The 22,427-nt window shown below is 32.8% G+C and overlaps 3 protein-coding genes and 1 long non-coding RNA gene across 4 annotated transcripts; all 4 read right to left on the bottom strand.

The window, feature by feature from the left end:
• Window positions 1-1,631: 1,631 nt before the first annotated feature.
• Window positions 1,632-1,827, bottom strand: LOC123655979. Its single transcript, XR_006743482.1, has 2 exons — window positions 1,739-1,827; window positions 1,632-1,704 (listed from the first exon to the last, which is right to left on the bottom strand). It is a non-coding gene; the product is annotated as an uncharacterized LOC123655979 (long non-coding RNA).
• An 815-nt stretch (window positions 1,828-2,642) lies between these two features.
• On the bottom strand, window positions 2,643-3,362 carry LOC123656008. Its single transcript, XM_045591731.1, has one exon. The coding sequence runs from the start codon at window positions 3,360-3,362 to the stop codon at window positions 2,643-2,645; it is 720 nt and encodes a 239-aa protein (XP_045447687.1).
• A 137-nt stretch (window positions 3,363-3,499) lies between these two features.
• On the bottom strand, window positions 3,500-4,597 carry LOC123656007. Its single transcript, XM_045591730.1, has one exon. It carries the CDS (start codon window positions 4,595-4,597, stop codon window positions 3,500-3,502), a length of 1,098 nt encoding a protein of 365 aa, XP_045447686.1.
• A 6,005-nt stretch (window positions 4,598-10,602) lies between these two features.
• Window positions 10,603-16,009, bottom strand: LOC123655649 (probable salivary secreted peptide). Its single transcript, XM_045591410.1, has 2 exons — window positions 15,722-16,009; window positions 10,603-12,260 (listed from the first exon to the last, which is right to left on the bottom strand). Exons 1-2 carry the CDS (start codon window positions 15,932-15,934, stop codon window positions 12,120-12,122), a joined length of 354 nt encoding a protein of 117 aa, XP_045447366.1. The 5' UTR covers window positions 15,935-16,009; the 3' UTR covers window positions 10,603-12,119.
• Window positions 16,010-22,427: the final 6,418 nt, after the last annotated feature.

Raw genomic sequence — 22,427 nt, 5'->3', positions numbered from 1 at the left:
AAAAGTGCTTATTTTCAGCCTGCTTTGAATAAATGACTTTATGGTGATTCTGCTGAATTAAGGCATAAGTTGTGACTGAAGCAGATAAGACACAGATGAAGCAGCTTAAAACTTATATAAACACATTTTTTGTCTTGCTCATCTCTGAAACGAATTAACGATACAATTTTTAAATTATTTATATCCAAAAGGGGATTGATAATGATGTTTTTGAAGATTGAGATTGCTTTAGAATTGTCTTGATACTACTTATATACATTTAATTATGTTTATCGGCCTAAGTTACTTATATTGCGTGATTTTTATAGTATGAAGCTAGCTAGCAAATATGCGTCGTTAGATTACACGTTGTTACAGAATGCGTTGAAGAGATAAAGGATCACTGCTTGTTCCCAATAGGTGATAGCGTGATAATATGTAGCCTATATGTTGACCCGATTTCTTAATAATATTTGTGCCAAATTTGAAGTAAATCCATGCAGTACTTTTTGAGTTTATCCCGGACATACATACAGACAGACAGAAAAACAGACAAACGGACAAAAATTGTAAAAACTATATTTTTGGCTTCGGTGTCGATTGTAGATCACACCCCAAGTATTCTTTTAAAAAAATATTCAATGTGCAGTTTTGATTTTCATGTATAGATTGATAGTATTCGAATCCTTGATTTTTTCATTGCTTTATTTTTATTTATACAAGATAAAAATAACTTTTTATTAATAATAAACGATACATCATATTCTTCAACATAAATTAAGTATTTTAAGTATAAAGATACGTTGTCTCCAATGGCTATTATAAGAACTTTATTTGAGGTGTAATTTATGAAACATTTGTGTCATGAACTTTGAACTTTCCTCGCTCTTTATTGCTCTTTTAGTTGCTTAATGGATTTAAACTAGATTTATCGATAGGTGGTTTAATCTCACGTTAATATATAACTTTTTTAAATACGATTCTACGTAGTTACCAAACGTGTGCCCAACAATTATTAACGCTAGTGTTTAAAATAATAATCGCTTTGAATATATTCAATTGTTAAAAGTTACCCGTTAAGTTAACCCGTTACTTAAATGCGTGTGAAAAAAAATAGTTTCAACATTTATGACATTTTCAAAAGACATTTTGCATTAAATTAATAAAAAAAAAATGTTAAAAAAATGATTCCGAGGACGTCCGGCTGTCAAATGTATGTATGGCGTCATGGAGCATAGAGAAAAGGAGAACGATCGCTACGTACTAAAGCATAGCCCGCCTGTCCCTAAAAACTTGTACATAATTGTAGTTCATTTTTCAGCCACCAGTCTGCGCTGCCGACGGTAAGTTGTCTCTGTGAAGTTAGCTCTTTATGTCATGTGCTTATGTATGGCGTGTTCATGACAGCTGCCGGAAAACTTAACTGTTCAGTATGATTTAAAACTATGTTCTTTAAAAGATTACGGTCTAATGTAATGTAGTTTATTTATAATTAGCAATAAACTAAAAAAAAAAACAGATTATGAGGCGTGCACTTTTGGATTTTCCAATTTATTTTTTTCATAATATATGTACAAATATTTAATCTATATTTAAGAAAAAACCAACATACCTTTTACCTATTAAAAACTATAAGGCGGATATAAACAGTGTTTGCAGATATAGAAATTTATTTATTTATTTATTAAAATTTAATTGAAATATCAATTGGAATTAGCATGTAAACTATTTAGAGGCAACTTATTTTTAAATCACATACTTATGATACATAAGTTATTCTATAATAATGTACTGACAACAACAAAGAATGAATAATCTTTAAAAACAAGATTTAATAAAAAGGAAATTAAAGAAGTTGTAGAAGAAGAATGTAGTTTAAGGTAGTCGTAGCTTAGAGAAAGAATGAATTTCGCCTTTACTTTTTCGCGTCTACTTTCTTTAATGTAATGTACTCAACAGAAATACTGTATCTAATATGTAGATAAAAAAAAAGAGATTTAAAAGTTCGTAAGTTATAGATGAAAATTATATATTACTGACTATCAATTAAGCATTCAAGGATTAGGGAACAGTGGAAAATACTGAGAAAGGAAGGTAGACAGAAAATAATTATAATTGTTTCAGTAATATTATAATAATAATAATAATTTCTTTATTTCAGGTAACAATTGACCCATAAAACAATTTCTCTTAAACAATTCTTATAACAACTAGAAAAATTAATGAATGTCACGACAATTTGTAAAATACAATAATAAAATAATAAAATCACATTAATAATAAACAATACCTAATACAAATAAATAATTTTAACAATAATTTCATTATATTAAAACTAAAACAACTAATTACAACAACACAATGTCAAATATGATATTTAATAAAATAGATTTGCATACATATAACGGACACGTAAATTTTACTATTTAAAAATAAAAACATGTACCCAATAAAAACATATAATATAAATCTAATGTATTGTTCACTTCGATATCTAAGGCAAGTACAACTTAAATAAAATAAAATTAATAAATGTCACGACAATTTGAAAAATACAATTACAATAATAAAATGAAACTAATTACAATCACACAATGTCCAATATGAATAATAATAATAATTAATATTTAAAGCTTTCGCTCCGGCATTTGTATCGCAAGGTGTCAATCGCAGCAATGCCGGAGGTAGAAGCAGTCAAAACGCTCCGCGATCATCTTCAGCACACTGTTTTGGCTACCCCTTACTCTACGCACAAAAGATGCGCATCGCTTACGCATGGTGGTGTGGAAGCAGTCGGTTCTTGCGTCTGCAAACATGCCTGAGGCGCTGCAGCATCGGGGCAGCCCCAACAGTATCCTGAATGCATTATTGTAGAGGACACGGAGGTCACTGTATCTTTTCTTTGTGTAGTCAGCCCATAAGCTACACGTATAAAATGAGGTACAATATGCTCTAAAAAGTGTTATCTTTACTTGGGCTGAGCAACGAGCAAACCTTCGAGCTAACATGTTCGCTCTAACTGACAGTGCCCTCCGCTCCCTCTCAATGTCTGCATCATCCTTGAGACAAGTAGTAACTATATGCCCTAGATACTTAAATTGCTCCACCATTTTTAAGGGTATACCAGAGAGAAGCACGGGTGGGCTATTCGGGGGGCATTTTGTTCCGATAGCCTCAAAGACCATGCATTTGCTTTTTAAAACGTTATATTTTAAGCCATGATAACACGCGTAATCCTCACATGTCTGTACCAGCTGTCTCATTCCACTGATTGACGCACTCAGCAGTACCATGTCGTCCGCATAACTTATATTATTTACGCATATTCCATCAACATGACAACCGACATGCTGTCTGCTGAGCGCGACGATCAGGTCATCCATGTAGAGGTTAAAAAGTGATGGAGATGTTAACCCCCCCCCCCCCTGCCTGACTCCACATTCGAGCCGATACGGATCGGACATTGTCCCCGCCCATCGAACGCTATTGGTCTGGTTCGCGTACCAATATCGAAATATATTTATAATTCCCTGCGGTAACCCAAGTTTTTCCAAAGTAAGTAGTAGAGTTTCTTCCAAAGTAAATCATATACCACCAGGTCAAAAGCTTTAGACAAATCGAGGAAGCACGCGTACACAGGTGTCTTGCGATTTGTGTAGTATTTGACGGTGTGCTTAAGGCACAGTATAGCACTCTCTGTAGACAGGTGAGGGCGAAAACCGAATTGATTATCGTGCAGCTTTATGTGTTTTCTCAACTGCGCGTTAAGCAATCCGTCAAACACCTTGGCCATGATAGTGGCAAGCGATATAGGCCTGTAGTTATGTTTGTCAGCAAGGTTACCAGTTTTATTTTTCACGACAGGAACTACTACCGTTTTCATGAGATCATCCAGCAGGTAGGAATGAACGACGCAGAGTGAATAAAACAGAGCCAATAGCTTAAAAATAAGAGGTCCAGCGTGCTGGAGATGCTCAATGCTGAGTCCATCGTGGCCTGGAGACTTACCTCTGTCCATTTGCCGTATAACTTTATATATATCTTCGGGAAGGAATGAGATCCTATCACCTTTCTCGTTCATGTCAGCATTGTGCACCTCCATCATAGGACCCACATGTGACTTAACACAAAAATTTGCCCTAAAGATGTTAGCTATGTCCTTGGGCGCGCTTGAGCCATCAACGCTCACCGGTAGGCCAGGCCGAAAATTCGTTTTACTTGTCTCGCGCCAGAATCCACGAAAATCACCATTACAGTGTTTCTTAACAAGAATATCCATTTTTAATTGCTCCTGGTGATCTTGGCACCATTTTAATTGTGATTTAAACTTTCTTCTACTTTCAACCATCTCGTGATAAATAAGACCAGATTTAGGTTTACCATAGAGCACCCATTTCGTGAAACTAGTCCTGGCCACCCGGTGAGCGTCGCTGACGTGCTTGTTCCATCCCACCACGCGCGAGCCACCACCGAACCGTCTCTTACTCCCACGACTCACCAACGCCGCGTCTCTCAAAGCAGACACAATGTCCGAGTAAAAACCGTTCAGAATACGCCTGTGATCATGGCTTTTACAAAAACAGTTACAATTTAAAATGTCCGAAGTAATGTCAATCATTTTTAATCGATCGTTGCACTCTTTTGTATACATATTCACTTGCTTCTTATCTCGAGCACCCCATAAAATATTTGTATTAATATGTTCAATGTCCGGTAAAACAGTAGGGGTAAGTGATATTAAGTTACATGTTATAACAAGTGGATAGTGATCAGACCACCGAGTGTCATATTTAATGTCTACATTTATCACAGATTGCTTAGCCGAGTAAGTTAGATCATTGTTTAACAACAATGATCTAACAAACTAGTAGTTCCGTGCACGTCACTTATATAAGTGAACGTATTCGAATCCAAACCTAGTATATCTACGTCCAAACATGACCACTGTTGTTCGTTACAAATATTCGTAAGTTCATTATAAAACAACTTACCCGGATCCGCATTGAAATCGCCCATTATAAACACCGATTCAATTCCCTGCTCGTCAATAATGGCATTAATTACACTTAAACAATTTATAAATTCGTCCAGATTATCATCAGAATTTGTAGGCATGTAAACACAAATTATTTGTGCTGTGTGGCTACGGCACTAAAGAATTTAGCCACCCCCTCTCTTCCCGTGGGTGTCGTAAGAGGCGACTAAGGGATAACAAGGTTCCACAACCACCTTGGAACTTAAGAAGCCGACCGATGGCGGGATAACCATCCAACTGCTGGCTTTGAAATACACAGGCCGAAGACGGGCAGCAGCGTCTTCGGTGCGACAAAGCCAGTACTGCGGTCACCAACCCGCCTGCCCAGCGTGGTGACTATGGGCAAAACACATGAGTTCACGTTATTTTTGGCGTAAACTTGTGGAGGCCTATGTCCAGCAGTGGACTGTATAGGCTGTAATGATGAAACACAAATTATTAAAATCGGTCTCTCACACAATCTAATCTTAATAGCACAAATACGTGGGTTATCACATTGTATCACTGACACTTCTTGAAACGCACTGTATCTATATAAAATTGCGACACCCCCGTGTGCACGACCTCGTAAAATATTCACAGACGTATCCACTGCTGATGTCGCTGTGTACCCAAAGCCACCGTCTAGAGTTCCGAGGTATGGAATATCATGTGGCAGTAGCCAGGTTTCCTGGAGACATACCACACCACACGTCCTACACAGGCTCCTGACATCATCTACGGAGCGCTTAACACTCCTACAGTTGAAAGTAGCGATCTGAAGACGGCTGCTATCCATTATGAGTTTTGCTCGAGCCGTACACAGTGTCGTTATAAGCACTAATCGTTTTTCTGTTTTTAAAATGTACGAAACGACGGAAAATTTGACGGAAATATTGAGCTTATTGAGAACTTTCTGTCATTCTTTCAAGAAACTACGCGAGTAGTGTATATAGTAATAGCTTTTTTTTTTGTTTGAATTTCATATCACAATAATGAAATTTTTTACGAAAACAAAATCTATACCAAGATATGATAGAATATTCCGATAAGCATTAAATTTAACAAATAAAGATCAGAGCATTTTTCTTTTCCCTGAACGTGATTCTTAAAACAGTTAAGATTATTGAAGTATCCTTTTGAGGAGATTATTTCTTTTCATCTTTGTTCGATTCTTTTACTTTTAGGTCAAGATTTTGTATCTTAAGGTTTATTCGTACACTTTTGAATTTTATGTCTTTTATATTATTTTTTAACTGAAAGATTTTGTCTATGTTCTAAGTATAGATAAGAAATATATTTACTTACAATGGAAAGCGAGACACCACTTTTGACATGACAACGACCAAGAAATCGAGTAATGCCGGCTGCATGTACGAAAAAGGATGACTCATTGTACCGTTACGCTTATTGTCCCGTTACTCTCATTATCCCGTTACGCTCATTGTACGCTTGCGTCGCATCTATCTCTCTTCCACTCGATTGCCTATGCGTCCAAGGAGATGTTTTGTTATGACGTTGTCACGTTAAACTATCGTCCGTAAACCAGACATCTAATTTTTTACCTTCACTAATTGCTTTCACTAATAAGAAATTTACGAAAAGTATTTTAATTTCATAAAATATGAAATTTGCTAATCTTACGTAAACTTTTTTTCTTTTGGACTTAGAAGTAAGTAATAAATTAAGTAATTTACATGCTTTATACATGGATATGTTTTTTTGTTTTTTTTTTAATTTTAAATATACACGATGACATCATCGTGCAATGCAATACAATAGATACAGTTACAAATATTCTTTTGCATTTTATATCATAAATTTTATTCCTTTAATATTAAATATCAGGTTACTTATATATCAGTGTACAGCTACAGCTTTAATTAACACTCTGATTAGTACTAGGTATATAAACCGAATTAATAGGTTAAATTTGGTTGATTGCCCATGTATCGGATATTGAAACCAACCGCATTATGTTTGGGGATTTGCTCGTACGCTTCGTTGAACGTAGAGTGGGGGAGGGGCATGGTCCCGGGCGGCACATGAAAGGGCAAATTCACCACAATTTTTATTATACAACTAGGCCGGCAAACAAGCGTACGACTCACCTGATAGTAAGCGATTTCGTAGCCTATAGGCTCCTATAATACCAGAAGCATCGTAAGTACGTTGCTAACCCAATCCCCAATTCCCCCCAGGAGCTCTGGTCACCTTATTCACCAACAGGAACACAACTCTGCTTAAAAGAAGTATTATTTAGCTGTGATCTTCTGTAAGGTCAAGGTGCTAGCCCAGTCGGGCTGCTCCATATTTTGAGCAGGAAATATCATGCTGTGCTCTACCTCAGTAAAAGCCCCACCTAAGTTGAGCAAACTACGTTCCCATTAGTAGTAATTAGTAAAAACTTTAATACAATCGTTACAATCAACACGCACATGTTCAGATTAATCTCTATCACTATATCAGCGATACGCTAGTCTTGTTCTCAGAATTTAATAGAATCGGCCAGATTTTTATTCATTCAAACTGGCAGTACATCATCATATTATGAGCTAAGTATGCAGTTTTTAAGTTCTCAGGATTAATTTACTAAGCTGGTAATTACAGATAAGTTGACCAATACTAGATTGTTCTGTATTATCATTTTTTTAAAGACACCATAAGTATTTTTTTAGCTCGATAGCCAATGACTTAATAAATCTAATAATGTATAACAAAGCTAACTGTCGAAATACAAGAAGTAGTCCTAGTAGTCGCCGATTTACCAGTAGGATGAGTAGATTAGATCAAAGGGCAGCAAATTTTAGGGGTGGCAATTTGGCTCTAATTTTATTTTGTCTTATTGTTAGTAAATAAAAAGTATAAAAAGTTGATTGTCTGTAAAAGTTAGTTTACGGGCGATAATTTAACGTGACAACGTCATAACAAAACATCTTTTCGGACGCATAGGCTAATCGAGTGGAAGAGAGATAGATGCAGCGCAAGCGTACAATGAGCGTAATGGGACAATAAGTCATCCTTTTTCGTGCATGCAGCCGGCGTTCATCAATTTATTAGACGTCGTCACGTCAAAAGCAAGCTTTTACTTTAAATCCGCTAAAAGAATAAAATAAACTTTTACTATCAACACATATCGTCATTTATTTATGATATAAAAACTTGTAGCTAGATTTATAGCGTATTTACTTAGTTTGGAAATTTTAAAAATTAAAATTAATAAAATCCAAAATATTTCATTTCCTTAATTATGTACAAATGTATATTTACGTATCTATGTGAATCATTTTATTCCACTTTAAAGTACGTGAAATCCAAACACCTATCAGTATTAACTAACCAGTACATGAAAGAATTATAGAGAAGTGCCGTCACCAATTAATTACCAAATTTTAAAGAATTTTCAAGAAAAATAATATAAATGTGTTTATTTTTAATAATTACATCCAATACATATATTTTGGACTTTTATTTATATGTTTTCAATAAATATAACTTCTGAAAGTATTAACAAAGTAAATGTTTAATTCAGGCTTCCAGTGCAGATTTTTTACACACACACAGTAGTTAATATTTATGAATCAATCCGTAAGTTTTCATAGCTGAACGAGAGAATTTCAAGTATTTTGAAGAAAATTGATGTATTAAGCGTACCAAAACACCAGAAAAAACGACAAAATCTGAAGAAGATATTAGAATAACTACAAGTACATGCAATATTCAGGATTAGCATGTTCCTCGTCCTTATTTATTGACACGTGTTCGAAATAGAAAAGCTGCATAAAGCCTACAACAGATTTAACTAGAAGTTTTCATTTATAACCAAATCAATGAGCTGGTACCATTAACCTTGACTGAGTTTGCTAATAAATAATCACACATCACGCAATATCTAGGAATAACTTATTTGTAAAATAAAGGAAGACTGAGGGATTATGATTTATATTTTGAACGAGAATACAGTGTTTGCATTGCCCAAAGTTTGTTGAGAAAAAACAGAACAATAAAAGAAATGATATTTTAAGGTTAAACGTAAAATGTTTTATCCTCTTACAATCTTCGTTATTATAGTTATTTTACAGAATCTACCTAGCTGACGCGAGATAAATTCAACAATATAGAACAACACTATAGAAAAATACATATACCTATATAGAACTAAGGAGAATTAAAAGAGTATTGACATTTCAAGTCAAATCTTTTAGTTTAATAGCATTTAACATGACTGTGTTCATATAATACTATCGAAAATTACAATAATAATTGTTGTGTTAATATCGTGATATTATTAATGTTTTGTAATTATTTGTTTATGATAACAGTTCTATAGTGTATTCACGGAACTATTAAGTCTAGTCCGACTACTGTTGTGAGCTGGTGGATATTTGTATACTATCCAATTATATTTGTGTTACGAAACGATATGTATTTACTTCGATGCACTCAAACACAAATGATATCGAAACAATATTTAACATTTAAAATTTGTGAAAAAGTTTTATTTTACGTACATATATCGATTTACTTACTATAGGAAACATTATTCAGATTTTTTTTAGTCCTTTCAATCAATTTTGTCACTTCTTCGTAAAATCACCGGCAGAGTCTGGTTTAGGATTGCGGGTAACTGAATTGGCGCGAGCTTGAAGAAGCTTCTCCAGCGAGCGAACGATTTGACAAAAAGGGACACCAGGGTATATCTAACTCAAAATTTGGAGCAACCCGTCTGGGGAAGAACCTCGTCCTTACGAATATCACAGCTAAATAATACTGCTCTCATAAAGTGTTATGTTCCCTTGGTGCTCCTGGGAGGGTCGGGGGCGGGGTCAGCAACATGCTTGCTATGCTTCTGATTTTGCGTCTGGACTACTTTAACCGCTTACCATCATGTGGGCCGCTTGTTTGCAGACCTTGTCATATAAATAAATAGTTTACGATAAAAAAAAATAGTTTTCCGAAAGCTGAAGCTACTGTATTTATTATTTGATAAGCACTAGTCATTCTTATTATTAATTTATTGTGTACAACTTTATTCCATAGCTCTCTCTAATACTCGCATCGTTTTAATTAAAATTTACGTAAGGTGAGTTCGCCTGATCAATAAAACATGAGTTCTTTAGTGCTACTGAGAAGTGTTACTAATATACTTAATGACTTAATTGCGCTTATGAAACCGTATTAGTTATCAGATTTCTTTACGTAGAACTCATAAGTCATAGGTTAGTGTGATATATTACTCGTATTCGTTTTGCAATTTAAAGCAATTTGTATCAGCCAACTTTCAACAATACCAGTTTCTTGTTTTTTTTTACAAAATGATAGGTTATATATATAGGGATATGCGTCTGTGCCTTATATTAAATACAATATTTTTGAATATAAAAATAAATATATTTTTTATTTAAAAATAATTTATATTTAAACATAATACATTTGATTTGCACAAAGTAAGATTGTATGTATAATATAAATTGCATAAAAATTGTAAAATCAATATATCGCATATCTTCGAGTTTCAAGATCAATGTTTCCGCATCGTCTCCGAAAAAATATATATACATAAAAAAATGAACATATTCAGAACAATACGTAATAAAAATAATTGATCTTAAAATATGCATTATATTAATATAATATTAAATTATGCAATATTACTTAACGTGTTATTAGTACATTTGTGATAATTATAAGTCACGTAAGTCGCAATCGAAGAAAAACTATAAGATGACAAACAACTAAATGTTGTTCGTAGTTTCATTTCAACTTTTGTGGTTTGCCAGGTAATGAGCATGACTTAGTTTTAGTTAATCTAACTAATCTCTTTTAGTAGCTTATTTCTTTTATTGAAATCGCTACCTTTTGTACTGTTTAGAAATATCATATTAAAGGAAATTGTAAACACTTTTTCTATTTGATCAAATATATGAATATATACCTAATATGAGAAAAAAAATAGTACCAAGTTCAAAAAAATATATATTTATTTACTCGTTTTAGTAAGATTTAAATATTATTTTGTGGCGAAATTCAGTCCATATCCCGGTCCATCTTAGTTGCGATACCGGTGTATCGTAATAAACAAACTGGCGGCTTCCTGTCTGGTAGATAGACAGAAATAGTACTCCTTATAAAATAAGCATGAGTAACTTTCTGTGAGAAACAGGCTCTCTGATAGATAAATTACTTCTAGAGACATATCGGTATTATGTTATTAGTATACAGTAGGTACTAAACTGGATTATATTTTATTTGATGATTTTGAAGGTGATTGATTACAAAAGGTTACATTCAGATTAGTAAGAGTATCCAAATATAGCCCTTTATTATATTATCAAAGTCAATGATTAGTTACAATATATGTTTCCAATATTATAGCTATATAAAATCTAATCCCTATTTCCCGTAATTACGCCACAACTTGAGAGTTTACCGATTCTATACGTCTTTTTTATTTTGTTATTAATATATAGATATTATTGTTTTCTACTAGTTTCGGAAACATGCTTCAGGAACAAAATAATTGTTTGTTTTCAAACAAAAAAAAAAACGACTTAAATTTACATCGGCATGTAGTAAAATGATAACATCATCAACGAAGGCAATCGAAGTCAATTAAATACGCATTCTTAGGGACAATTGAAAAACTATTCATCAGATCTCGCTTTCATTTAAATGGACCTACATGACAAGCATTTGCTTTCAAATAAAAATAAATTATATCAAAATCGGTACACCTACCTTGCAAAAAGTTGCGAGGTAACTAACATACCCAAAGAAACAGTCGAATTGAAAACCTCCTCAAATATAAAAAAAAAATTGAAGACAATTAGATAATTTTAGAAATTTTAACTAACTTTTTAAACTTCATGTGTTTTACAGTTTGGAAACCAGAAAAATATCTGATGGGTCAGTTAGTTTATGGTAATAGTTAAATATGATAAATATTGACACGTTTTAAATTGACATTTTTTATTTATATATTATGTTTTCTTACAAATATACCCTTACATATTTTTTGGCTTACTTTTAAAAAATATGTTTCATGTTTAAATTGAAGATAATTTAATGTGGAAAAAGCTAAGTTAAATAGTTAGTATTTTCTCACATCTATTATTATACAGTTATTTTATACGTAAATTTCGATTTGGTAGTTCAGACCAGATCCTCTGTCGCTTTTTAATCGAATGTTTGCGTACGACTCGCCGACTCCACCGGCAGTGATGGTAGCAATGGCATCGGTATGGTCTAAGTCTCTTGCAATGATACCCTGAAAATAAAGTTTAAGTAAAGGTTAACTAATCTGTGTCTTTTATATCAAGTAAATTTCGTAGCAACCAATCTATTTTCTTAATAAATATTATATCAAAGTTTCTAAAGTTCCTGTAGTAAAGTTAAGGGCGATAATTAGTACGAGAATACAGTTCAAAACTTGACCTAGTATGATGAAAACTAAAGTTTGATTGAAATTTTGAAATTTATAAGTAGATTTATTTAACCTATCTCTTATAGAACTCATTGGAACATTTTTAATATTTTAATACGATGTGAATCCCTACTAATTATATATGTGAATGTAAGTTTGTTTGTTACGCTTTCACGCAAAAACTACTTAACCGATCATCATGAATCTTTGTACACACATTTTTGGAGGTATCAGAAGCAACAAAGGACACTTTTTATTTAAAAAAGTTCTATGCGAGCGAAGCCGCGGGTGAAAGCTAGAATATTATAATTTCAAATTAACCTCAAAGGTTCCTGCAGGCGAAATGTATTTGATATGTCAACGAGTTATTTAAAAAAAGTTGTTTGTTGCTGCTCTAATTATAAGTACCATTAGTACTAAGTAATTCTCTGTTTAGGTATCTGGTATATCAATTCAGCCTATCGCAGTCCACTGTTGGACATAGGTCTCCACAAGTTCGCGCCAAAAATGGCGTGAACTAATGTGTGTTGCCCAGTCACCACGCTGGGCGGGTTGGTGACCGCAGGGCTAGCTTTGTCGCACCGAAGACGCTATCTGGTATATACTTATATCGAATTAATATTTTTGATCGTCCGTGGTGTAAGTCTGTCCTGACTTGGTAGGTTTATCAAATAGAGTTATATTATATCATAGATTATTTTAAAATCAACCCATTATCTACATGTGTCATAAAATTGTAACCAGCCTACTTCTGTGCCTTATGAGAGCAGAAGAAGCCGAAGCAACTAGAAAGTTCGACGAGATTTTGTCTATTTGTCTGCATGAAATCATGTAAAATATGCTGCGTGAGTAGTTGTGGAGATCTAACTAAAATCTTATAGTACAGGTGTCAATTCTAAAAGCGGAGTTATTACGTTTTTGACAATAATATTAAATTATCGAAGTGTCAGCGTCTCTCCATACAATTCTCGCAACAGTTTCACTAAAGGACATAACTATATTTTTGCATTTTTTAATATCATATCAAAAATTGACCGTTCCAGCGGGGATCGAACCTGCATCTCCGACTGACCGTGTCGGTGCTCTAGCCAATTAAGCTATGGAACGACGTATCCGCTAGATCGAAATTTTAGATACGATGATTTTATATTCGGTCTAAGCGAACGTGGCGGTGGTGGAAGGTGGAATGTTTAGAATTTCCTAATGTGTGGGTAACACAAAAATAAAATCGTACAAATTATATTTTTGCATATTGAAAAGCGTGATTTTCGCTGAAGAAGTGAAAAAAACGTGACACCAGTAGAGTGCTGGGTGTCACAGAAAAATACATTTAGTGAAGAGGAAAGTTCCTTCAGCATCTGTAGAAAGAGTATTTTCCACCTTTGGAATTATCAGTAGTAAATTAAGAAACCGATTGGGATAATATTGATTTCTCACACGTAAAAATCCTTAGACTTTATTGTCCGATTTCATGTTGATTTTTGTGATAGAAAATAAAATCATTCACATTTTGATATTTTGATTCACTGATTATAAAATTAAATTTGACTGAGATTGCGTTCAAAGGTTCTAATTTAATCACTGTACATTCAATATAAATACAGTTTCGGTCATTTATTTCAGCGTAATTAATAAAACGTCTGTCGATTTTTTGTATCAAAAACGGACGATTTATGAATATATGTAGGTACCTATTATTTAGTTTTTAGACATACATATTTTGGGAATGTATTTCTACCAATCAATTTAGGTAACATGTTCTATTTGATTTAAAGCAATACATAATTCTCAACTTTTGTTTAAGTTATTCACAGGACAAGGTTTGTATTAAAGAAAATTAGAAAAAAACTGCTAAGTGCGTGCGGACTCGTGCACCGAGGGTTCCGTACAAACAAAATTATTAAAAATATTTTTGTTATATGATGTAACTAAAAATTTATGCTTTTCGCAATTTTTCCTTTATCTGTGCTGTAAGACGTTGCTTCGTATCAAATTTTTAGATTTTGAGTTCACAGAAAGTACCCTGTAGTTTTGATTCCCTTGCGAGTGTCGAAATTTTGCAGCATAAACGGCTGTATCTATTGATTCCGTTGGCTTACAAGTTTGATTTTTTCACAGCTCTAAGGGACAGTAGACTCAAGTACTTGATATAAATTTCAGTTTGACGCCTTCACGCATTTCTGAGAAAAAGGGTCTTTACAGACAGAGGGACAAAAAAGTGATCCTATAAGGGTTCCGTTTTTCCCTTTTGAGGTACGGAACCCTTAAAAAAACAAATTACCTAAAAGAAAATATAGTAAACAATAAATATTTTAATCTAACTAAACTTTATTTAATATGGTATAAAGATATTCAATTCGTAATAATTAATTTGAAATTGATATGTTTACGTAAACTAAAGTTGTATACTTTTGTCCTTAACATATACCTGATCGACTACCTTGACCTTGGCTGTTTTCGAAAACATATGCACTGCAAGCAAAATATAAAATGTAAATAGTCTATCTATAAATGAATCTTAATTAAATTACGATCTTGATCCACATCCCGAGGAAAAATATACGAGGTCATCAGCTAGTCTTCAACATGTACACGGTGATACATATTACAACAATTGCGTCATAAACAAGTATCATATAATGAATGTGTAACACGATTTTTATTGCAAACATACAAGAAATCAATTTTATAAACATTGTTTTCCTTATGTATTCCGTAAAACGTGTTCAAGAAACAAAACAATTGACAATCATTTGTAAAAAGTAATAACTATTGAGGTCACCGTCTGATATTGCAGATTTTATAAAATAAATAATAATCTAAGTGTGGCACTAACTATTGGTTATTAATAAATGATAGCACCTGGGTGACCGAGCTTAGCTCGGTATTTTTAGTAAATCCCGTTTTTTGGTTATCATATTTAAATACGAATTACATATTTATAAAATATGAATAATATTTTTTTTACCGACAATGACAAAAAATATAAATAAATATAAAAAATCAAAAAAATAAATAAATAATAATAATAATGATAAAATATAAATAATATTTTACGATTTTACATACATTATTAAATGAAAAATAACGAGTGCAATTAGAAAAAATAATAATCGATCGTGGATTTAAACCAAGCCGTTTCTGAGATTCAGATTCTATATATACAATAATTGCTCGTTTAATAGTATAAGATAATAAGTTATTTGTTATTTTGAATTAACTTCAATTAGTATTTTTTTTGTTTTAAATAATTTTGTTAAGATATAATTGTTATTCGATTTATTAATGTTAAAATAGTTAGTTACCATTATTTTTTGTTGTCCGGGATCAGCAAAGAATACTTCCTTGACTCGTTTTTTAAGCGGGATAGCGTTGTACTCCGCCTTTTCCTGCCATATCAATCTATGGTTAAAACTCGTTCCCACAATAAGATCTTTACAATAGCTAAAGCAAACGCAGGACGCAAGAACGATAAATAGGAGTGACACAGTCTTCATTGTTAGAGTTAGTGTGTACATATGATCTCAAACAAGTACGTTGGAGGACTGATTAACTCATTCCATCAGCGTTGGTCACTTAAAACCTGTTTGTCACTAAACTGTGCGTAAGCGGAAAAAACTTATCAAATTGTTTAACAGGGTCAACATCAATGTTCAGCGAACATTAATATTCTTTGTGTGTTCTCAGTACCTGCGGTACTTCCCTGAAGGAGGTTCAATGTATTGGAAAAGTATTAATATCCTCAAATCTATCGATTAATACCAATAGAGTGTAGCTCAAGGAGAAAAATCTATTTCAAGTATCGTGTATTTTTGCTGTGATCTATTTTATACCTTATAATCGCAAAGATTGGATTATTTTTGGTGCACAAACTTTAAATAGATTATTTTTAGGTAATTAAGGTAGATAAGATTAAAAGATAAGATTGTAAAATGAGATTGTAAGATTAAACTTTATAATTAAAAGGTTCAGTTTGTACTAAACTTAGGTTTCCTTCCTATTCATAACATACATATTATGTTAGTCTGTTATATAAGTAAATCGTAACTATGTATGTCCGTTCTTATAAACTACCTAATCTGGTAAACTTCAAAATGACATTTATTTTTCATAAAAAAAGTTTTTTTTAGTTTTCTTTCGTACCTGACAATAACAAACACAAAAAAAATAGCTTTCTAATTCGGTGCAATCGTACGTTAATTTTTAAAATAAATTTATTCCTCTAGTTAGTTTTGTTGTTTAATAAATTAATTTTGTTTGTTTATTTATAAAGCAAAATATTACATATGATACATTCAGTAATATTATTCTGTCCACGTAACTATTAGAAAATTCATTAATATATTATACTTTGGGCGTGAGGTGGAGAAGGATAAACATTTCTTAGGATATTTTTGTAGTGAAACTAGCTGCGGCTCATGCTATCACTCGCGTAATTTTCGATCTCCGGTTGTCTACGTACCAAACTTCATTATACGCTTCAATCTGTAACATCCCACTACTGGACATAGGCCTCTTTCCCCATGTAGGAGAAGGATCAGAGCTTAATCCACCACGTTGCTCCAATGCGGGTTGGCGGATATATAGTACCCTATACCCTACTATGAGTAACGATCGCTATCAGGTGTACATGATAACAACCGGGACCGATGGCTAAACGTGCTCTCTGAGGCACGGTCGGGAGACCCACAAGAACTGCACAAACACCCAGACCACAGCAAACACCTGTATGACCAATACAAATGTTTGTCATGTGCGGGGATCGAACCCGCAACCGCCAGCGCAACGGTACAATCCAACCACCAAACTTCATTATAATTTTTTTAATCGAGTAGTTTTTCGTGAAAGAGTATCAAACATCCAGAATCTAAAACATTTGTAGTATTTATAATTTTAGTACACAGAGCAACACGGAGGGGAGTAGCCATTGCGTTTGTTACCGATACAAAACTGTCTGTTATTTTTTGCGGGGGGAAATTACACACATGCACACTTTATCTAATTCCCACACAAAAATAATCCTCTGTCACTACGAAACTCACACATACTAAATTAAAGTCACACTTACATTTTTCACACACACATAGATACATTTTGTGTCATTACAGTATAATGACACGCCGCAACTACACTGACAAGTTGCGTACAGCCATGGTTGTAACAACTGTCGATATGCATTATCGACAAATTCAAGTACTCGGTTAGAGAAATAAGGTTTTTAAAGTGATACAAAGGTAGTAGTTATTATAAAAATAGACTTAATTTATTATATACTACAAATCAAACATCTTCATGTAAAATAAACGATTATAAAGAGTAAAGATTTGATTGTTTGTTTGTTAGCATTGAATAGGCTCCAAAACTACTGGACCGATTCAAAAAATTATTTCACCGTTGAGAAACTACACTATCCCTGAGCGACATAGGTTACACTATATTTTCAAAAATATTAGGGATCCTTACTAAAACTCCAATAATGTAACCCAAGGGATAAGAAAATAACCTAAAAAATTCCTTACATTGCGTGCGCTGCAAAAACTAATGATAACAGAAATATATAATGTAGTAAGACTTTATAAAACACATCATTATCTACAATAATTGTATTTGCTCGCAAACGAAAAAAAAAACCGACTTCAATTACATTAATATGTAATACAATAAACGTAATATATACGCGTTATCAAAAGGTTACTCAAAAATTTATTATCAGATCTCGATGAAATTTATACGCAACCACATATAAATATCAGCTTTCTATTAAATTAAAAATCATCAAAATCGGTCCACCCAGTCAAAAGTTCTGAAGTAACATACATAAAAAATACAGTCGAATTGAGAACCTGCTCCCTTTTTGGATGTCGGTTAAAAAGTGTCGCGACAGCATATGTCTAACTATTATAATTATGTCACAATACGTTTGGTGCAACGTTGTTGTGCCAAACAATGCCAGTCTACAATAAACGATTTAAAGATAACCCACATTTTGAGGAGTTCATCATGTACACGGTGATGTCAATGAATCAGGAATAGGGAGCGTAGCACTAATGGCATCATAAGATGATAGCTTGTCATCTGCTAGATTGAATGATTTGTTGATGACTCTGTAAGGATGGACATTGTTAATTTTCAAAGTTGGTAAATCTAAGCTTCATTTCACTACTATGACTAAGGTGAACCATATCTTCATTACCTTGTACATGGGACAAAAAAAACTTACGGGACAAAAACAGTGTGGCGTTAGTGTTGGTTTGGTGCCCTGGACTAATCCTTATATTGTTCGCCAACACTTGGAAAGTTAGTGGTATTGATATGATCTGAACAAATTACACTATTTTTTGTGGGCGTCCAGGTTAATCTGCTATTACAATTTTTTTCCATGTATCCCCTAAATTTGGATTTTTAGAAAACCTGCCAAATTTTTATATAAAACATTATGGTCGAAGTTCACATTAAGGAATTCTAGTAAAATGTGTTAATACTCATGAGTACTGTATTATATTTAATTTAATGCAATTTTATTATACAACTATGTTTATTAAAAAAAGATAGCGATATAATATTTTAAATAAATCAAAATCTCAAAAATGTCTGTCTCCTCTTTTGCCTTTGCCGTTTTTATCGATAACTATCTACAAACAAACCGGTAACAACATTATCGCTCGGCAACAGTGACTTCTCGGAAATAGACTCCGATCAGTCGCTCGACCGATCCGCATATTGTATGAGGGCGAGCGGCCTGTGTTGGTAAACAAATCGAGTCAACACGACCGATAATATTTGTAATTTTTAAGTTTAAAAAAGGTTTAAAAGAGGTATACAAGTAATAATGTGATTGAAAAATAGTTACGTATGAAAGGTAACGCCATGTTTTAGTAAATTTGACGTGGCAGATCTTTTTTTGCAGCAAAAAACAGAACAATTTGGCATTTTTTGAAGGACGTTGATTCAATCGCGCAACTAGATTTAGTCTAGTAATCAGTGCGGCTGCAACTAGTTTTATTGTATGCATATGGCCATTTGGCCTTATACCTTGACAGAGGGGAACGTCTGTACATGGCTACTCCCCTCCGTGTTGCTCTTTGTTTTAGTAGGACATATTTCTGCAGAACTTCGGGTATTGTTGTAATTAATATTTGAATGTCTTTTTTTCATATAACTTTAATACAAAAGTTAAATTGTATTTATTTATGTTAAAAAACAAAAAAAAAAATACTCCTGTATTTTATTTTACTGAGAATCAACCATACAATTTTATTACATAGAGACAATATTATATCATGTGTGGTGGACAATATGTTTTTTTGCTATTTCACTACATTGTCTACAGATTAATAACTTCACTTTTAAAAGGTTTATAAAAATCGACCAAGTGCGAGTCGGACTCGCGCACGAAGGGTTCCGAACCATTGACTAGGTAAACAACAGTACAATTTATTGATATCAAGCAAAAATAGGCAAAAATCTCTTTTTTGTGTGGGAGCCCCACTTAAATATTCATTTTATTTTAATTTTATTATTTATTATTAAAGTAAAAATACAACTGAGTATTTTATGAATATTTCAAGGGCCTACCTGTTGCCATTATTGATGTCGAGCAAAAAAGGGCAAAAAAATGGCGTTTGTTGGAGCCTGATGGGGAGAGAGATTTGTTGTTATACCGGCAACAGAAATACTTCCATAATTTGTGAAAATTTCAACAGTCTAGCCGTTACACTACGCCGCAACTATCGCCGTTCTTGAGATACAGCCTGGTGACAGACAGAAGGATGGACACACAGCGAAGTCTTAGTAATAGGGTTCCGTTTTTGCCCTTTGGTTACGGATGAATAGAAAAATGAAACCTACAATAGATTTTTATGGAAAGCTTCATTGAGATATGGCGTATCAGGAAATATCCGAAAAAAAATTTGGGAAAGTGCCTCGACCACACAGAAGAATAAAGAGACCCCCCCCAAGAAATTGACCCTTTTTTGCAGGCATCCATAGGCTACGGTAACCACTTACCATCAGTTGATTGTTTGTCACCTTTAATATAAAACGTTCATAAATGTAAAAACTGGTTCCCAAGCAGATTTGACATGATATCCCGATGACTCCTGACAAAAACAAACAAAACTATAAAATATATATTTTTTTTATTTTCTGTTGCTTTCATTTCTAAAATTCTCCGATAATTCGTATTTATCAACAAAAAAAAAAAAAAAAAAAACAGAAAAAACTACTCAAGCGATCACAACTTTGTTATAAGGTAAGTATAGTTTTATAAAAGACTTTAGAATCTTTATTTATTTAAATTATGTAAAAAATTAAGTAAAAAGAATTGCTTGATAAAAGTTCTATGTCAAACTTTAAATGGGACATTGCTGAGTAAACAAGTTATCTAGAAACTAAAAGAGCTGGAGTTTTATCCGCCAAGCCAGTTAATACAGACAGAGATTTTGTTCTTTGTTTCTATAAATTATGTTCTTGGAAAGGTATTCTTCATGTTAATTTAATTTTCGGGTTACTTTGTTCCTGTTTTTCATTATTTAAGTCAATAATACAAAAATAAACGTCGAGTTAATTAAATTTAGGTATTGTTAGCCGAGTGAAAATTTTAATACGTTTTATGAATAGTCATTGTTATATAAATAATAGTATTGACTATTTGTTTCCGGACTTAACTCTATTTACTACTCTTTCCCATTTGAGATGTTTTAGGAATGCAATCTTACGCGGTCATAGGAATGCAATAAACCGAAGTGCATTTCATTGGCTAAAAATTAATTATATATCTGCCTAAATAATTTATATAAAATTGATTATAAATATCACTTAAGTGATTGATAATAGTATTTAAGCGGGCAAGAGAATATAAGTTTTATTTATTTATTTCCGTATTTACACAACATATTCAAGTAACTAATAACAAAAAAGGAACAATCATTTTCTAGGTGTAATTTGAAAGTAATTACTAAGTATGATCTTTACTTCTCCTAGCTAGGTAGCTGAGCTATCTCTATTAAGGAGAAGCGATTTTCCTCCCAAGAATTCTACAATTTTTAATTTTCATTAGTTTGCCACGAGTTGTTCAAAATCAAAGTTACATTATAGATTATATAGTTACATTATATTCTACAAAAGATTATATACATAATTTTTAATATTAAGTAGGTTAAGAGTGAAATAATAAAAAAAGAGAATATAAGTAAAATAGAATCGCCTACATTTAATCAAATTAATATTACTATTGTGAAATAGTGAATACAACAAATTCTAAGAGCAAAATGTCAATTTTGACGTAACAGACATACTTACTTGTAAGATAACCTCAGCGCAGTGTATCTCGTTATTACGATAATATAATGATGTATGTGTTATTGACGGCTGGTTTACAGAAACTGGATAGAAAAAATTACATAATTGCTTTCATGTCACTGGAAGACTAACTTTCTATATTTAAAGTAGAGTAATTTATTAATGTTAGTGCTTAATTTTTATTTTATTTTGTTTTGTAGGCCATTCACGTTAACTAGTTACATAGATAACATATATATTTCATTAACAGTCCTAAATTTATTTTGCATAATTCAATGTATTTACATTGAGACTGCAAAAATCGTTTCAAAGTAAACGTCCCTGCAAACCGCCTGTGCCACCATATGCTGCCATATTTTTAAGCGTTTAAAGCATGGTCTTGCAGGTTCGACATCAGTCTCAGCCTGGGTGGAGTCATTTGCCCTATTGGCCCTAACTCGAGGAGTTCTTGGCTAAATAATTTTCCTGCATAGCCAACTCTAAGGAATTCCTTCATAGTCGTAGACTTTCGGTCAGTCGATGTTGAGGATCTAGGTGCAAAACAAGGTGAGTTTAAAATCGACATATTTGAAAAAAATGCTTTGAAGACACAGTTAAATAATAGAGAATATAAATAATAGAGAATGAAATGGACAGTCCATATCAATTTACATGTAATAGAAATGAAATATTAGTTGAAGGAACAATATTGATTATATACATCTAGTAATA

The sequence above is a fragment of the Melitaea cinxia genome, chromosome 8, assembly GCF_905220565.1.
Source record: "Melitaea cinxia chromosome 8, ilMelCinx1.1, whole genome shotgun sequence".
Lineage (NCBI taxonomy): Eukaryota > Metazoa > Arthropoda > Insecta > Lepidoptera > Nymphalidae > Melitaea > Melitaea cinxia.
This window is presented reverse-complemented; position numbering and strand designations above follow the sequence as displayed.

Excerpts from the sequence above, each read along its gene's own strand:
- LOC123656008 (XM_045591731.1), bottom strand. The coding sequence starts at position 3,362 with ATGGATGACCTGATCGTCGCGCTCAGCAGACAGCATGTCGGTTGTCAT.
- LOC123656007 (XM_045591730.1), bottom strand. The coding sequence starts at position 4,597 with ATGATTGACATTACTTCGGACATTTTAAATTGTAACTGTTTTTGTAAA.
- LOC123655649 (XM_045591410.1), bottom strand. The coding sequence starts at position 15,934 with ATGTACACACTAACTCTAACAATGAAGACTGTGTCACTCCTATTTATC. Across the intron at positions 12,261-15,721 it reads CCGGACAACAAAAAATAATG|GGTATCATTGCAAGAGACTT; the intron begins GTAACTAACTAT and ends CTTTATTTTCAG.